Source organism: Rattus norvegicus, chromosome 19, assembly GCF_036323735.1.
Source record: "Rattus norvegicus strain BN/NHsdMcwi chromosome 19, GRCr8, whole genome shotgun sequence".
In the NCBI taxonomy this organism is placed as follows: Eukaryota; Metazoa; Chordata; class Mammalia; order Rodentia; family Muridae; genus Rattus; species Rattus norvegicus.
In genome coordinates, this window is record NC_086037.1 from 43,181,329 (window position 1) to 43,198,123 (window position 16,795).

The following is a 16,795-nucleotide window of genomic DNA, read 5'->3' on the forward strand; positions in this document are numbered from 1 at the left end:
TTCCCTCTACACTGAGTATCTTTGGTAAGTGTGTGTCATGTTATTAGGTATTTCATGTTATTTGATAGCATAAAATTAACCATCTTTAACAACATTACTGTTTTTAATAAGTATTAGGAAAAAGAAATAGTCATTATTTAAACTGACTATTACTATGAATGAGTGTTAATGGCTATGAATTTCTTCCATGTTTCTAAACCCCAAGTCTAAGTGACAGCAGAGTTGCTTCTGAACTTGACAGATTTGCTATTATACTGGGATTTTACTAAATAGCATAGTTTGCTTTGAAAAAAACCCACTCATTTTAGTTTAAATAAAAGGCAGACATCTGTTTGTGTAAACTGTCCGTTGTAAACTGGTCTCCATGCCCCTCTCTAATCCCAGAGTCTTCTCTCCTTCAGAACCCCCTTTCCCTGTATATAATAAGATAAGGCTTTGTTTGTAGTTTGAAATATGGATATTTCTAACTACTCTTATATTGCCAGAAAGCCCAAAAGAAGGGTTTTATTTTCTTCAAAATCAATTGCAAGTGGAAGGTATACAGATGCTTAAGAAGTGCTGGGTTCTCATCCGGGTGTTGAGGACACCTTCATCCCCTTGCCGCTCACTTGCTTCCTGAAAAGGGCTTCTTTCTATGCCCAAAATCAACTTAAAACTTAAGCAAACTACATCTTTATCACCTTTTCCATGAGTATTTCTTGAGATTTCACAAGTTCGCCTGTTTCTCAATACCTAGGAAACTCCAATCCAGAATGAGTAGTTACCATATACCCTTTTAGCAAGACACAACAAAATGGGATGCTCAAAATATTAATTATATACAATCGATATTTCATTAAGGTATACTGAAAATGAAATACAAGGACCACAGGATACAAATTTTCAACATAATTAATGACAGTGTGTGCACCTAAAATAATTGAGACTTCAAATTACAAGGACTCAGACCAGTATATCTATATTTTTAAATCTCTCTCCCAAACTACAGAAAATAGCTCTATTGACATGTTAAATATATCTCATCTCTAGATACCAATTTGAACATATGCTTGTGTTCATTTAAAAGCTTAGTTCAAAAGAAAATATACTCGATTGTGGCAGCAAATGGGTCTAGGCAACAGCTCAGATAGTTTGTTTATTAGTAGTATTTGAGGAAAATAATTACTATGTTATGGAAAGATTTTATTAGAACAATGTTTTTAAAAGTAAAATATAATGATATAAATAATGCAACCATAATTTGCAAATGTCTGCACAAATTCTCATTCTACCAATTGCTACAAATAAAGTAGAATTCCTTACCAAGAATGAATTCCAACTGTGGCTCATTGGGACTCTTCTGGATGCCTATAAATAGGAGGGATAAGATTAGGCTTTAAAATTATGCATTATAAACACTACCATAGCACATGTACTGTTTCACCAAACCAAATGTGTATATACATTTTTGGAAGAATGAATAAATTTGAATTATCAGGTTAATTGTGAATTCTCTGGGAAGGCATGCTATTCATTGTAAACTCAATGGAAATTAGCAAGCTGAGTTCTAGTAGGCATGGGTGTGGGGTTGGCTATTTTGCTTATTGGCTATTTCAACAACATTTTGCTCAATGCTTGTTGCAGGATATCTGATCATTCTGTGATCCCCTGAGGTTGTATCTTAGAAAAGCCTGTCTGTAGCAGCGTGGCTGAGCAGTAAAACCCATCTTAAACCCAAGAGTGTTGCAGGATACTTGATTACTCAGTGAAATTAGGAAAACATTGTTTCTAGTCATGCTGTGGCTCAGCCCTCGCACACACTTTTAATCCAGAGCTTTCTGTTTATTGTAAACAGGATTAAATTAAGTCAACCATAGGTCAAGAGGTAGACCAAGCAACCAGTTGACAGGAAGTGAACACAGGAAAAATGATAGAAAGTGAAAGGAAACTGGGGGACTAGATAGAGAGATACAGGAAATAGAAAGGAGGGACATTCAGTTACAAGGGTTTCTAAGACAGTGTGGAGAAGGAAAACTGTCTTTCCTTCTGGGATATTGGTTGAGGAGTTGGGTCAGCTGCGTACTTTCTCTGCCTCTCTGAGGTAGCAGTCTTTCACCCCAGCATCTGCCTCCCGAGTCTTCATTTGGCACAATCAAATCATGGGGGTTTTGTTTAAAAAAAACAGCAAATACTTCTATTCTTTTTGTCAGTGATATTTCAATTCAGAAGACAGCATATAAAATGATTTAAAATGAGCAGAAGTGAGGAAGCAGATCTCAGAACAAGTGTCTACAAATGTGGTAGGTTCGGAAGCGGAATGATCAGGTTGCAGTAATGCATTGTGGGAGGTAGATAGTCAATAGAAACTCCAACAAGCATAGGGAGGGTGTGAATGAATGACGTCATTGGTTAAAACTCAAAAGTAGCCAAAATAAAAGTAAAACCTATAGGGATTATGTCATTTGCCAATGTATGTGAAGCTCCTGACTTTGTGTACTACTCAGACTGTTTAAATGAACTGGCATTTGGTCAATAAGATATTTTTAAAACCACCTTTTTGTTTTGTTTTGCAAAAGAAATAAATGTTTTGCACAGCAACCATTTATTTCTTTTTTCTCTCCTGCTGACATTTAAAAATGCTTTAGTTAACAATGTTAGACTATCCAAAAGAGGCTAGAATCATTAGGTATGTTTTCATGAAAAATCAAATAGTCTAGGGTTTGTTTTGGTTTGTTTTTCGCTGTTGTTTTTGATACTAATAATTAACTCTGCTCTAAGCTTTGATACCAAATTCAATGCACCCAACCAATACCATCTTTTGAAGATAATTTTAGGCTATAAATTTAATGAGGTTAAGCATGCATTTCCTAGTATTAAAAAATGGGTAAAAGGAGCACTCTGAAAGAAAGGAAACCATTGATTCAAAAGAACAAATGGAAACCCTATAATTTAAGCAGGAGAGAAAGCTTAGCACTCTCTTACACTTCTTAATTACATAAGGAGCACAAAAACTGACTTCAATGTTCAGATGTAAATCTTGGCCAAATCTCTAAGCTTCCTCTGTTATGTGAATTAGTGGCCTCTGCTAAAGCAGCCAGGCAAAGCTTCTTGTGCAACATTTTTCACTAGTGCTTTCAGCTTAAATACCTTTTGGTCTTAAAAATGCCTAGCTTCCAAAATATTAATTCTCTTTAAGAATAAATAAATATCAAATGGGAGCTCTTCTTAAATATGATTAGCATCTGGAAAGGGCCCATAAAATATATTTATCAGCATTTAATGTACATTGGAAATTTTATCATTTGATGCTGGTCCATGACCTATCCATCATCTGTCTCACCCAAGATAAAAGATGAGAGGACTGCAGGGCAGGCTCAACCCAAAGCACAGAGAAGAAAACGGAAAGAAATGAGGTAATCTCATGACATTTAGTGGAACCCAGGTTTCTGTGAAGGCACAGGGATATTTGTTTAGTTAACACAATGGCTCTTTAGAGACATATAGGAGGAGTGAGCACATATACATGTACACACACACACACACACACACACACACACACACACACACACTTACTGGTAAACTGAATGTCCTCAGGGTCATTTGCCTGAGCTGCTGGAAGAAAATGCTGGCCTTCTTCTGACGTTCCTTCCTCTTTGATTTCCATGATCCACCTCACAACTGACTTATTCTCCACAGTGTCTTTTCCAAATGGTACCAGATAATGTTCCGGTTTGACGTTGATGTATCTTCACATTAATGATCTAATAGTCCACTGCGAGATTCTGCACATAGAAAACATCAATATTCAACATTGCTGCCATTTTAGATCTCAATTCAAGTCTAAGAATCAATATAGAAAGTACAAGTCGTTTCAAATTACCTTCCCTCCACACCAGCCCTGTGACACTTTCAGAACCAAGCTGGGAAGATCTCTGGAAGCCCTAGGCTAAGTTAGTGTTTTCAAGAGAATTATTGGAGTCACATGAGCAATGTCTAAATTTCCAGAAAGGTATATTTATTGCTTCAATTTAATTTTCTGAGCCGTAAGATGGATTCAGCGTTGCTAACTTAATGTGCACCAAATAGAGTAGGTGGCAGAAGCAGATGGCTTCCTGTCAGGGAATTTGCCTGCGCTGCCACCGTGACCATCACTGTGACTCCTTCCACTGGAATCTCCCTTTATGTCCTCTCTGTTCCTCTGTGCTCCTGTCAGAGATTTAGTCACAAGTGCATAACCATAGTTTGGCATGCATTTTTCTTCTAAGATAGGCCAACAGGTTGAACAGGGGCCTTCCCAGCCCTCATTATTTTCCACGGTCTCCTACTGTTCTGTCTGACGGTGATTTAATTGCTTAATGATCGGAGTATGATGTGAAAGGAATGAAAAATAATTCTCCAAAGATGAAGCTCAAGGGAAAATGAAAGCAACAGAAAACCGATGGTAATCCACACGAGGAAGGGAAACTCCACCCCGATTTAGTGCCCTGCTATAGAAAACTTTAAATTGTTACAAATTCATGTTGATATACATGACCAAGAATGAATTGAAAAAAAAAATCAATGTTTTAAATCAAGTTACCAGCTGAATTAAAATGTGCAAAAATCTTTACGTGTCTACACACCGAAGCTTAATGAGATACCAGCCAACAGCTTTGGTTTGGAATACTGATGTGACCTCAAAACTCACAATCAACGCTCCCTTCTTTCTGTTTTCCTTAACAAAGTGGCTTCATTTAAGATTCAGCTTTAGTTCTTAGAAATCAGCTGGCAATGATGACATGGGGGGAGCGACCTGAATCTTAAGAAAGTTTTACAAAATTGCTAATTGCTTCTTAATGTATCAGCATTGAGAATATCATCTGAAGTGAAGGACTGTTTGCCATCAGTTAGATTGTAAACAACGCGTTAAAAATATTTTTTAATTAAGAAAATTCTTTCTACATTCTATTACAATTATAATTCTTTTCTGATAAATACACATTGCATAGTTTCCCCAAAACCTGAAATTCCTGTGGCACCATTCTGATAAGGACCTTATCAACCTCCTTAGAATATTTTAATGAAATACACAACCCTTAATCCTGATCGGTCATTTAAAAATAATTGAAAGACCCACAAAAGATAATATGAATCCTTGATATAATAGCCACTCAGAACAGTAGGTGTGAATAATTGATAAAATAAATGCTGGCGCAGGCACATGTGCACTTGTGTGATGTGGAGAGACAATGGAGAATAAAGTTAAATGCATCTGAGCTCTTATTGCCATGGTCCCATTTGAACCATATCATCTGTCTGCTCAAAACAAATGCAGCAAGGGAAAAACAGTACTCGAAGGAATAGCAAGTGCTACTGCTGAGCCTGGGGTCCGATTTCCAATCTTCTCTTGTTGCACTAAAGAATAGTTTAAGAATTGACCCTTGCGATTGAGATTTACATCTCAGACCATGTCAATAGGGAAGCTGCAGAAAACTCACTGACTTTCCAGGTGACAAGGCAAGGCTTTACCACCTCTGTGGCTGGCTTTCTGTCCTGTGCCGTTTTGGAAGTGCTCTGCTTTGCTGATCATACACAACCTGTGGTTTCTGCACATCACACATTTATTTAAAGGTCTCTCTTTATGCATAACAAGTATCTAGCCCATTTCTTGTCCTCTATTGTTACTCAGAAAAGCAATGAATAAAATGCAGTCCGACTACATAACTGCTCGAAAGAACTGTTAGTTCACATTAAATGAAAACTGTGAAATGCTGGTAAAAGTCATTAAAAGACATTATGGTTTAGTTAGGAGGAGACTGACCCCACATAAGAAAATCAGAGACATTCCACAGTGGAGGGGTATTATGAGATTTCTTCAAAATTCCAAGGTTGCTGCGTTGTGCTGGTCGTTTAGTGTTGAAAGACAGACCAAATGGCATCTTCTGGTTAAGACAGGGTGCTAATGGTAAATAGTGGGTACAAAGCATAAAACTAAGTAATTGTATGTAGTAATTGTTCCATGTTTAAGATAGCATCCTTTCTAACACACTGTCTAATGTCAATGTAGAAATCTGAGAAATGCTTACAAAAATTCCAAGAAGGGAAAAGAAACCTGAAAATTTAATTAAATTATAAAAAGATAAAAAGAAATATAGAGGAGTCAGGTCGTATTAGGATTACATTCAAAGAGTATAGTAAAGATATTTCTCCTGCAATTAAATTATACAATTTACTTGCATCAAACTATACCTTTTGTCTACAGAGACTGAGCCATGCTCTTATTCTAGGACAGGGAAGAGAACGAGAACAGAGTTTGAAGAAGCGAGATGAGCTCAAACTCATCTTTTACTCTATATGATGTTAATATACCTGGTTGGGCACTCTGGATTTCTATAAAGCTGAGACTGGAGGTATCACAAAAGTACTGTGTGATCAGATTCAAGGATAGTGGAGTTTTACTCCGCTCTTGAACTAGAAAGTCCCAAAGGGCAGACAGGGTTCTGAGTGAATAAACACACAGAAGTCCTGCCATCCATCCTAAGTGTAGGGACACCACCTTCAAGTTCTTTCTTTGGCTTCAATCCTATTCAGACAGAGTTCATGGAAGACCTCCTAGCACTTAGCGTGAAGATTTTATTTATTCTTGTTTTCGTGATAGTTATTTTTTAAGAAATTGGAAGTACAGACTTCCAGACTAAAAGTACACAACACTCAGTGATTAGGTAATAAAAGGGCCTACAGACCTAACTAGGTAGACGAAGAAGAAATTAACCATATCAAATATATCCCATAGTAGAACTGGACAATGTTCACCAATTGCTAAAGATGGTCCGAAAATGCTGAACAATGGTAATGATAAGAAAACCATTGTACTTTTGGTGAATTAAATAGTCCAGAAAAATAAAATGATCATTTTATACCAACACAGAAAATCTTCCATAGAAAAGACAGCCATAATTTCAAAGGAAATTTTTACACAGAATTACTGGTTTTGATGATAGAGTTTGGTGCCATATTAGAGTAGTAACTGTGAAAATGGGAGTAAAATTGAACTTGTAAAGAACTGAAGCTTCCAGAGAATAAACAAGGCGATGATTAGTCAAAGAAGAAGATTTCAATTTAAGTATGTGGTCCTGGGGGAACAACTATAAAGTGTGTAAACATAGTATATAGATTCTCAAGGGAGAGACTCAGCCTAGGGAAACACACACACACACACACACACACACACACACGGAAACAGGGGCTAATGGCTAAGTCAATATAATGCATAAGTTTGCTAAAAATGCATAGAATGAGGAAAAGGGTTTAGAGATTCATTAATAAGATAAAAGGATATTTAGGGGAATAACTAGTGATTCCTTGGAGGACAAAGCATAAAAATTAATGAGGAAATCTGGAGACAGGAATACAGAAGCAAACAATGGAATACTACCACGGAATTCAATGGAATACTACTCCATTGAAATGCTCTCTGTCAAGTACTAGGACCACTGAGGAGAGACTGGGGTATTTTGAAGGGCAGATATGAGAAGAACTGTTTGACGGCAGACTACAGGAAATAGAAAGAGAAAGTATAAAACAGTCTGGTATAGGAAGGAGAGATGAATAGACACTGACAACAAGACAAGGGTCTCACAGGAAGCTGTAGCAATTTTAGTTTGCTCTCCACAATGATCTCATTTCCTGTTGAGAAAAAGACATATTCACATATTCATAAGTTAAATATAGGGAAAATTTCCCTAATCACATCCCAACAGTGCAGAAATGACAGGTCCTGGTCCATGAGGCCACACACATGGACCGATTACAGTTATGAAGTGCAAACAGGAGGGGAAAATTTCAGGAGACAGGGCCACTAAAGATTTTCAGATCCTTTACTACTGTGCCCCAAGATCAAAGAGCTTGCTCTCTAAGGTGTGGGCTCTAAGACAACAGGAGAGGACATCACTACTGGATTCCTACTCCACTTCAACAGAAAACAGAGTGCTAAAATAACACACTACCTACACACCACTAGTAGAGACACAACAGAAATGAACAGTGAACTTCTCTTCCAGCAAAAGCCTAAAGTTGAGAGCAGAGAGCAAACTTTCCATCCATTCGGCCCTACCTCTACTAAGCAATACTAACACCAAAAGAACATAGTTACTTTCGGTATGCACTGAGGATTGTCATAGGAACTACACTGCAGCCTGTTAAGTTCTTACAAGACTGTTTCTACTTCCTCTGTACACATATCAAAGGTTTAGAAGTAAAACTGGGGTGTCCACCTCCAGCCATGAACTCTCTTTTGCTCGGACCCAACTGTTCTACATAGCGTACAGATAAGGAAGAAGAGGAAAATGAGTGAGGAAGAGGAGGAGAAGGGGAAGGAGGAGCAACAAAAAAGGAGGAGGATGGGAAGAACAGAAGAAGCAGGAAGTGGTGGGGAAGGCTAAAACAAGAAAATTCATTTAAGAGAAAATGTAAGAATGTCATCAAAAAAGCCAGATCCAGACAGCGCACAGATGCTGAAATTATCAGAATCTGAATCAGAAAGAAATCATTCTGAAGGCTATACCAGAAAATTCTGCACAACTACATGAGGAATGTTAGCAAAGACAGAAAGAGCAAAACAAATAAAATAAATAATTGGGTAACACAATGAAGACTGTCTCTGGGAGACTGATGTGTAACTGTCACAACCTACAAACTAGAAAACCAGAAAGTAGGTCAGTAGAATGCACCCAAACAGAAACAAGTAAAGCAAAGAAGTGACTGGCAACATGTGGGTGACAACACCAAGCACATGATATCTGACTATCAGAGAGAGAACAAAGCAAATATTTGAGGCAGTACTGAGATTGTTCCAAAAATCTTGAAAGGCATCAAAAGACATCCAAGGTGTTCAGCAAACATCAAGCAAGACAATAGCACTCTACACACCAGTAAGCCATAGGCATTTGTGTGTGTGTATGTGTGTGTGTGTGTGTGTGTCTGTATTTCTCTGTCTGTCTGCCTGTTTCTCTCTCTCTGCCTCTGTCTCTGTGTATACACACACACACACACACACACACACACACACACACAGACACCAGCAAAAGTCTTATTCATCACATTGAAAACCAATCACAGGGAAAATCCTGAATCAGTCCAAGCAAAAGATAACAAGTTGAGAAACACAACAGCTTCATGCTAGAAGCTACGCATTGCAGAAAAGAACGAATGGCACCTTTGGTGTTTTGAAATTAGAAAACCCATCAACCCAGCATTCTACGCAAGGTGGAAGCAACTGCTAAGTACTGACACGCGCTAATGGGTCTTATCCAGAAATAATGAATGACAAACTCATTATCAGCACTTCAGAAAACCTTAAGAGAAGTTCTTCAAGCATGACAGACACACGCAGGTCTACGAAATAAATAAGCAGCTCCGGTATGGTACAAAAAAAAAATAGAAGTTAACTTCATTTTCTCTTGCTTCTAATAAGGACAAAAGATAATTGCCTAAGGCAGAGGTGAGCACTGGTTGGTCATACAGTAAATGTACAAGGTCCTGGGCTTGCCCTGCAGCACTGAAAGCAAAACAAAACATAAAGAAAAAGCAAATGATTTGTGGGCCTTATTGTTGTTGTTGTTACAAATGCTCAATTTTAATGTTGCAATGTAAAATCAGCCATTGATAATATGTAAAATATAGACACATTATAATGATAAGCTTTACAGATAAAACTCACTATATTCTGGATTTGACCTGTAAGCCAGAGACAGCAACCACTAGTTTAGAGCAAAAATAATATAAAAGTATTTTTGTTTAAAGCATCTAAAATATAAATATAAATTGAATATATATTATTTATATATTTATATAAATTATACATTATATATAAATATAAAATATGAATGTATATTATAAATATATATAAATATATACATTGATATATATATATATATACATATATATCCAATGCTAAAAACCTCAAGAATAACCAATGAGGAATATATCATATTGCTTATGTACTAAGGGCATAGAATATGATTATTCTACTAACACATTAGAAGGTAGACACTAAAGAATTACATTGAATATGTCAACCCGAGGGTAACCATTAAGGACAGTTAATTATGTGTGGTAAGTTCATAATGGAGTCAGAATAGAATAAAAGTATAAAATGCCTATTTATTTTTTTAAAAAGAGAACAAAACTAGCATTTATGGGATCTAGTGACCACAGTGGCTTTACTCCAAACATCAGTTAATTATTTTATCTTCAATTTACTTCATATGCACAGGCCAATTTTAGAACTAAGATTATGCAGAACAGAACATGGAAACTATGTGTTCACAGCTACGTTTAACAAGTTTGTTACATTTTAATATGATATGGTAGATAGGTAAGAAGAAAAAGGATGAGAAAACATGCGCACTCCGAGGACTCACCATCAGAAGAAGGCTGGGGTCATTTCCCAAATACTGAACACAATTGATTTTATATCTCTAATATTAATAGGGTCATTGTTAATCATAAAATGTTAATCACCAAAAGGCAAAATAAGCCTAAATAAGTCATATGTGAATAATCTGATAAAAATCTAACAATGGATCCAGTAAAAGAAATAGATAAATTCAGTTATACCTGAAGAAATCAATTGTTCCTCTTTACTATAGATACAAAAATCCTAGCAAAATACTCCACTTACCTAACATCGAGAAGCCTACCCACCTGATAGCACAAACATTTTTTTTGCAAAGTCACATGAGGAATTCACTAAGACAGATTATGTTTGTGGATCACAAACTAAAGCCTAGCAAGGTAAAGACATGAAGTCATAGAAAATATATTTCTTGCCACAATAAAATTATACTGAAAAACACTCAGTAAAGGATATTTAGAAGGTCCTCCATGTAAATGGAGTTAAATAATAAACTTCCACATAACCCAGGATTCAAAAATGAAGTTATAATGCTACGTGTTACATACTTATAATTAAGGAAAGTCTATATACTACATATCAAAATATGTTTGAGGGAATGTAATAGTTTTAAATGCATATAGTAAAAAATGATCACAAATTCATAATGTAAGCTTGTACTTTATAATTAGAAAAAATCAAGTTACATTTACAAAAGGGTAATAAAGAAGACAGTATAGATAAAAAAATTAAAATGGATGAAGATTTACTTTCCAGGAAATATTTAAAATGCCAGTAAATGAATAGCAAAAGGCAAAAACCTTCCATCAGAAATAAAATACTTCTAATTATATTTACTAGTAATTAAGTATATTAAGCAGAACTGGCTGAGAAACACGTTGGGAAGTTCTCAAATTCCCAATTCCCATCTGGCAACGTAAATGAGACAGGACCATCAAGAGGTAGCACTATAAAATTCTAAACCGCAAATTTTGGTGAACTCAAGTCATAGAGGTTTCTGCACTGATGGAGCATCGACAAGGATAGAAATCAAGCTGCCAATGCCTGGCTATCAAAAACAATGACTTCATGAAGTTCATAGGCAAATGGAATGAACTAGAAAATATCATCCTGAGTGAGGTAACCCAATCACAGAAAAACACACTTGGTATGCACTCACTGATAAGTGGATATTAGCCCAGAAGCTCACATTACCAAAGATGCAATCCACAGACCACAGGAAGCTCAAGAAGAAGGATGACCAAAATGTGGATGCTCCCACCTCTTCTTAAAAGGGGGGACAAAAATATCAATAGGAGGGTATATGGAGGCAAAGTTTAGAAGAGAGACTGAAGCAATGGCCATTCAGAGTCTGCCCCACATGTGGCCCATATATATATATATATATATATATATATATACAGCCACTAAAACTAGATAAGATTGATGAAGCTAAAAAGTGCATGCTGAAAGGGGCCGGATATAGATCTCTCCTGAGAGACACATCCAGAGCATGTCCAATACAGAGGTCAATGCTAGCAGCAAACCACTGAGCTGAGAACAGGACCCCCTTGGGGAGAATTAGAGGAAGTGTTGAAAGAGTTGAAGGAGCTTGCAACCCCATAAAAACAACAATGCAAACCAACCAGAGCTTCCAGGGACTAAACCACTACTGAAAGACTATATGTGGACTGACCCAGGGCTCCAACTGCATATGTAGTAGAGGATGACCTTGTTGGGGGTGGGGACACCAGTGGAAGGAAAGCCCTTGGTCCTGCCAAAGTTGGACCCCCCAGTGCAGGGTAATATGGGGGTGGTGGCAGTAAGGGTTATGGGGGGGGCACTCCTACGGGGGAGGAGGAAAGAAGGGAATGGGGGCTTATGGACAGGAAGCCAGGAAAAGAAACCAAGTTGACTACATATAGGTAAAGCTGCAAACCCAAGCCAGCCATAGTCCAAATCAAGCCGACAATATCTGGTAAAGGTGAGAACCAATGCCAACCATAGTAGAAACCAAGTCGGCGATGCTTACTAAAGTTGAAGCCAGTGACAGTCATAGTACAAACCAAGCCAATAGTGTCTGGTAAAGTGGGAAGCAAATGCCACTTTCAAGCAGTTACACATGGATGTAAGGAAATAATTTGGAAAATGTTCACTAGTGAAGCTCCAACGAAGAGAATGTTGCAAACAGGCTAAATATTCGCGATGAAGAGAGTCCATCAGCATATTGGGAAGTTCTCATTCTGTTTGGCAGCAAGGTCAGTAAATATTTGTTTCATAGAACAGAAAGGCAAAGCTCAGAAACTATCAAGAAAATAAAAACCAGAGGCAGGATGAGCAGCAAAACAAGGCATGGTAAGATGTTTAGAGAGATTCAAAATATATACGCCAACACTCTCGTAATTTAAATTGTGAAAATAGTGATCTGAAGCTTCATGTTACACAGAGTACACAGACATGAGACACAACTACAGGAATACACAAGATGACCTGTGAAGTCAGACCCCCCGTGATGGTGGGAAAGGAGGAGGCACTGGGAATGTGGACGAGGAGGGCACATAGTTTTAAACTACATTTTTAGAGTTTTCTTAAATTCCCTTAATAAATGTACTGTATTTTTCTTTATTCCTTTATTTTTCTATTCTTATGAATTTAATGAACTAAAAAGAGGTAAAGCCATGTGCTGAGAAGATACAAAAAGGAAGTATATGGGAGCTTTAAGTAGGTAGAGAGAGTCCTAAGCTGACCACTATGACCACTGGGTAAGAACAAGTAGGCTGTGCTTGGGACCACATATGGGGGCGGGATTGGTCTGAGGGGCAGCTTATCTACTCTATGGCTTCCTTCCAAAGGACTGAGCAGCCTCGAGAGCACAACAGACTCAGTGTTAAAAAATTTGTCTCATAACGCATTGAGAGGAAGATGAAGCCAATAATGTGGTAGTAATAAGAAAATTGAAGGTCTTTTCAGCTGAATTGGGAAGCGGTCAAAAGGGGAAGATACGATTTAGTAGTAGATGAGCGAAGTATTCCGTTCTGAATGATGAGAACGTCAAAGCACAATCAGGAGATAAGTGGGCAGATGAAACTGGCTAGCATCTAAATGACAAAGAAACTATGCATGAAGGGTGTTACAGAGGAATTTTCCATGGAAATTAAATCTGATCACTTAAAAGTATAACAGTCAGAACTTGGGGACCAGGGGGAGATAATGTGTCTAAAGGAAAGTTTGTCGAGAGTAGAAGCATGACCAATAAATGTGATGCTATGAGAAGTACAGCAGAATTATGCATCTGGAATCTAAAATGAGATCATAGCAACCGAGGCGGCCTCTTTCCGGCCTGAGAAAAAGAGAACACTTTCATTTCTATAATGTGGACTTGATGTTCCTTTGAGGAAAGAGTAGGTCCTTATAAGGAAAATGTTACCCAGGGAAATGAGAGGCAGAAATACTCATGGACTTGATATAACGATTTGAAATTTTAAATGAGGAGACGTTATGGAGCCAAGAGTACAGCAAAATAGGATGGTGTAGCAGTAGAAGCCTGGGTTTTAGGTAGAGAACCGAGGAGACATGTTTGTGAGCAGTGGGTAGTGCCTGCTGTCCTGGCTGGGTCCATCCTGTTCTATCATTCTGTTACAGGCAAGGCACGCCGATGAATGGTGAGTGCACACTTCACCCAGGCGCCATCTCCCTTTTGAACCATCTATGATATTTCTACCTCCCACCAATCTTGAAAAGTATGGGGTCTGGAAGTTTGGCCTCATGGTTTCATGTTTGGCTAGCATGCACAATGCCTTGTGTTTAAATACTAGTACTGTAAAAGAAACAACCACAGATATTTCAAAAAATAAGACACAAGAATCATGCATTTCAATACAGGACGATGAGAAACTTGGGGTGGTTAGATCTGAAGAGAGGAAGAACACCAAGACTCAGAAATGGACCAGAAGTGTACCCAAGCTGTCAGATAACAGGTCCTTGTTCTAAAATGAGCTTTCCTAGCATCCTCCCTTTTAGCCTGTGACATCCCTGGGCTACCACTAATTTACTATCTAAAAATCCAAGAACTTCCACTGGATGTTGGGAAAAAGTCTTGAAAGTTTACAACTTCTTTTCTACAGCAGCTTCATGTGGCAAGTTGGATTTTAAATAAATAAATAAATAAATAAATAAATAAATAAATAAATAAAATAAACTTTAACCCTGGAAACCCAAAAAGTCTTATGACAACTCTCACACCACAGTTCGTTGTTTTTTCTTTTAGAGATAGTCTTGTTTATCTCAGCTGACCTTAAACTCACTGCCCCGCTGAGAATGACCATGACGTTTGCTATCCTTCTATTTTACCTCGGCCAGCCACACACTACCAGCTGGTTTCATGCAGTGCTGAAAGTCGAATCCAGGGCTTCTTGCTTAGAAGCCAGTGTTCTCACACTTTAGCAACAAACATCCCAAGTTCTTTCATTTTGAGTTGACCCTAATGGCTACCATCAGTTGCATCCTGATCGCTTACTGGTTTTCAAATGGCTTCCTCTGTCATCTTTTAACCATTAAAAACTTAAGACGACGATGCAACAATGTGATTTGAATGTTTATATTTAAGTGACAATGGTTTTGCCTTAATATTTTCTTCAAACTGTGTATTGTAAACATGGTATCTAGGATTCCATCTCTACTGTGTCTTAAGAGTAGGGATGTATAGAGATTATAATATGACCATAGGTTATTCGCTATTTTACATGTATTCAAGGAGAAGGCTAGAGAAGTGGGGCCTGGACAGTGTCAGATATTTTAAAATCCTTCTAAGTGTGGCCACACAAATACATCCAAGACCAGTTAGATGTCATGTGCCTGAGCAACATGAAAGTTGAAGTTGTGATTATATCCGGACATTCCTCACACAGACATCACCAAAGCTATTAATTCATAGAGCTCATTGAATTGCTTACGCTGGGACATTTCAGGTTCTAAGTAGCATTGACCAAAGTATCTGCAGGTTCTGACGACGCATTGCTCATTTTCTTTTGAAATTTAAAATTTCAAAGTTAAACAGGTAACACATTTAATTAAAACACTGTCTACAATTTTTCATTACGGCTGGCAAGAATAAATGTCCATGTGTGACTATTAGAATTTCACTCTAGCTCTGCAGAGAAGATCACATAGTGCCCGGGGTTATCTACAAAGGATATAACATGGTATGCTAAGCCTTCTCATTCCTGTGGCTTAAAGCAGACATGTAATATATTACACAGTATTTTCATGGCTGGATTCTTACCTCTCTGATGGTCACACAACCACACACCTTACCTTAAAATATTTACTTACTAAAATCACTCTACACTGAATATAAGGATAAGCAATGTACAATGTGACACAAGGAAATACAGTTGCTACATACAACTGGCAAAATATCTCCAAAAAGAACAGGGGCAAAGTGTCACATTCAAGGACACTATGGCACCTACATAGTCATGCTGCAATTGTCTAAGACATATCACAGAGCCTGAACAAGCCATGGATTGATTTAATAAATCCATCTGTATCATGAGTTGCCTTCTATGATCAGAAAGGAATGGCAGGTGCTAAGACACGGAGGGGAACTCACTTTATGGTTGAATAATGAAAAAAAACCATAAGACAACTTCATTACCCCTCTTTATCTACCTTCCTGATGGCTTGCAGTAGTCAATATCGTAACTTCTTTGGTTCTACATGAGGAGAAGTGAAGAGAAGATACACCCGTCATTTGTATGATGTGCATTTAATAAGCACCAAACATGTATAAAATGCCCAGTACAAATAGAAAAGTTTCCTTTTCAGTCTTCCAGAGAACCGGTTTTCAGTGCTTAATTAGCATCACCAGCACTGCAGCAGGGGCTACACTCTGCACCCCTCTCTCTGCACCACTTCCTCTGCAACCCTCTCTCTGCTCACCTCTTCCTGACCCCTCTCTCTGCACCCTCTGTCTGCACCCCTCTCTCTGCACCACTCCCTCTACATCCTTCTCCCTGCTCACCTCTTCCTGCCCCCCTCTCTGCACCCTCTGTCTGCACCCCTCTCTCTGCACCCTCTCTCTGCTCACCTCTCCCTGCCTCCTCTCTCTGCACCCCTGTGTCTGTCCCCTCTCTCAGCACTCACTTTGCTTCATTTTCCTCACTCTGTTGTCCACACACCTCTGCCTTGATCATTGTCACATAGAACCTCTGACTCCTTTTTTCCCTTGAAAGTGAGAATTTCCTCACTACTCTCTGTTCTTTTATTGATGTAATAATCTTGCCTTCATTTAAATACTTCTCCCTACTATTCTGGGGCCTCTTTACATTCTTTTATGCCACAGAAGTCTGGTGTACATGCTGGAGTTCCTCTCACACAGCATCTCTAATTGTGCTCGTTCACCAACTGAATAGCAAGTGCTTAAAACACTTAGAACCAGATCAG

General features: G+C 38.0%; 1 protein-coding gene across 12 annotated transcripts in view; it reads right to left on the minus strand.

The window, feature by feature from the left end:
- Inpp4b (inositol polyphosphate-4-phosphatase type II B) overlaps positions 1-16,795 on the minus strand; it is a 750,330-nt gene that overhangs the window by 356,619 nt on the left and 376,916 nt on the right. For all 12 annotated transcript variants that reach the window (XM_063277738.1, XM_063277736.1, XM_017601165.3 and 9 more), the window contains 2 exons: positions 3,553-3,761; positions 1,303-1,347 (listed from right to left, as the gene is read on the minus strand). In XM_063277738.1, the coding sequence (XP_063133808.1) occupies positions 1,303-1,347; positions 3,553-3,643 (136 nt within the window). In that variant the 5' untranslated portion in view covers positions 3,644-3,761. The remainder of the gene's footprint in view (positions 1-1,302; positions 1,348-3,552; positions 3,762-16,795) is intronic.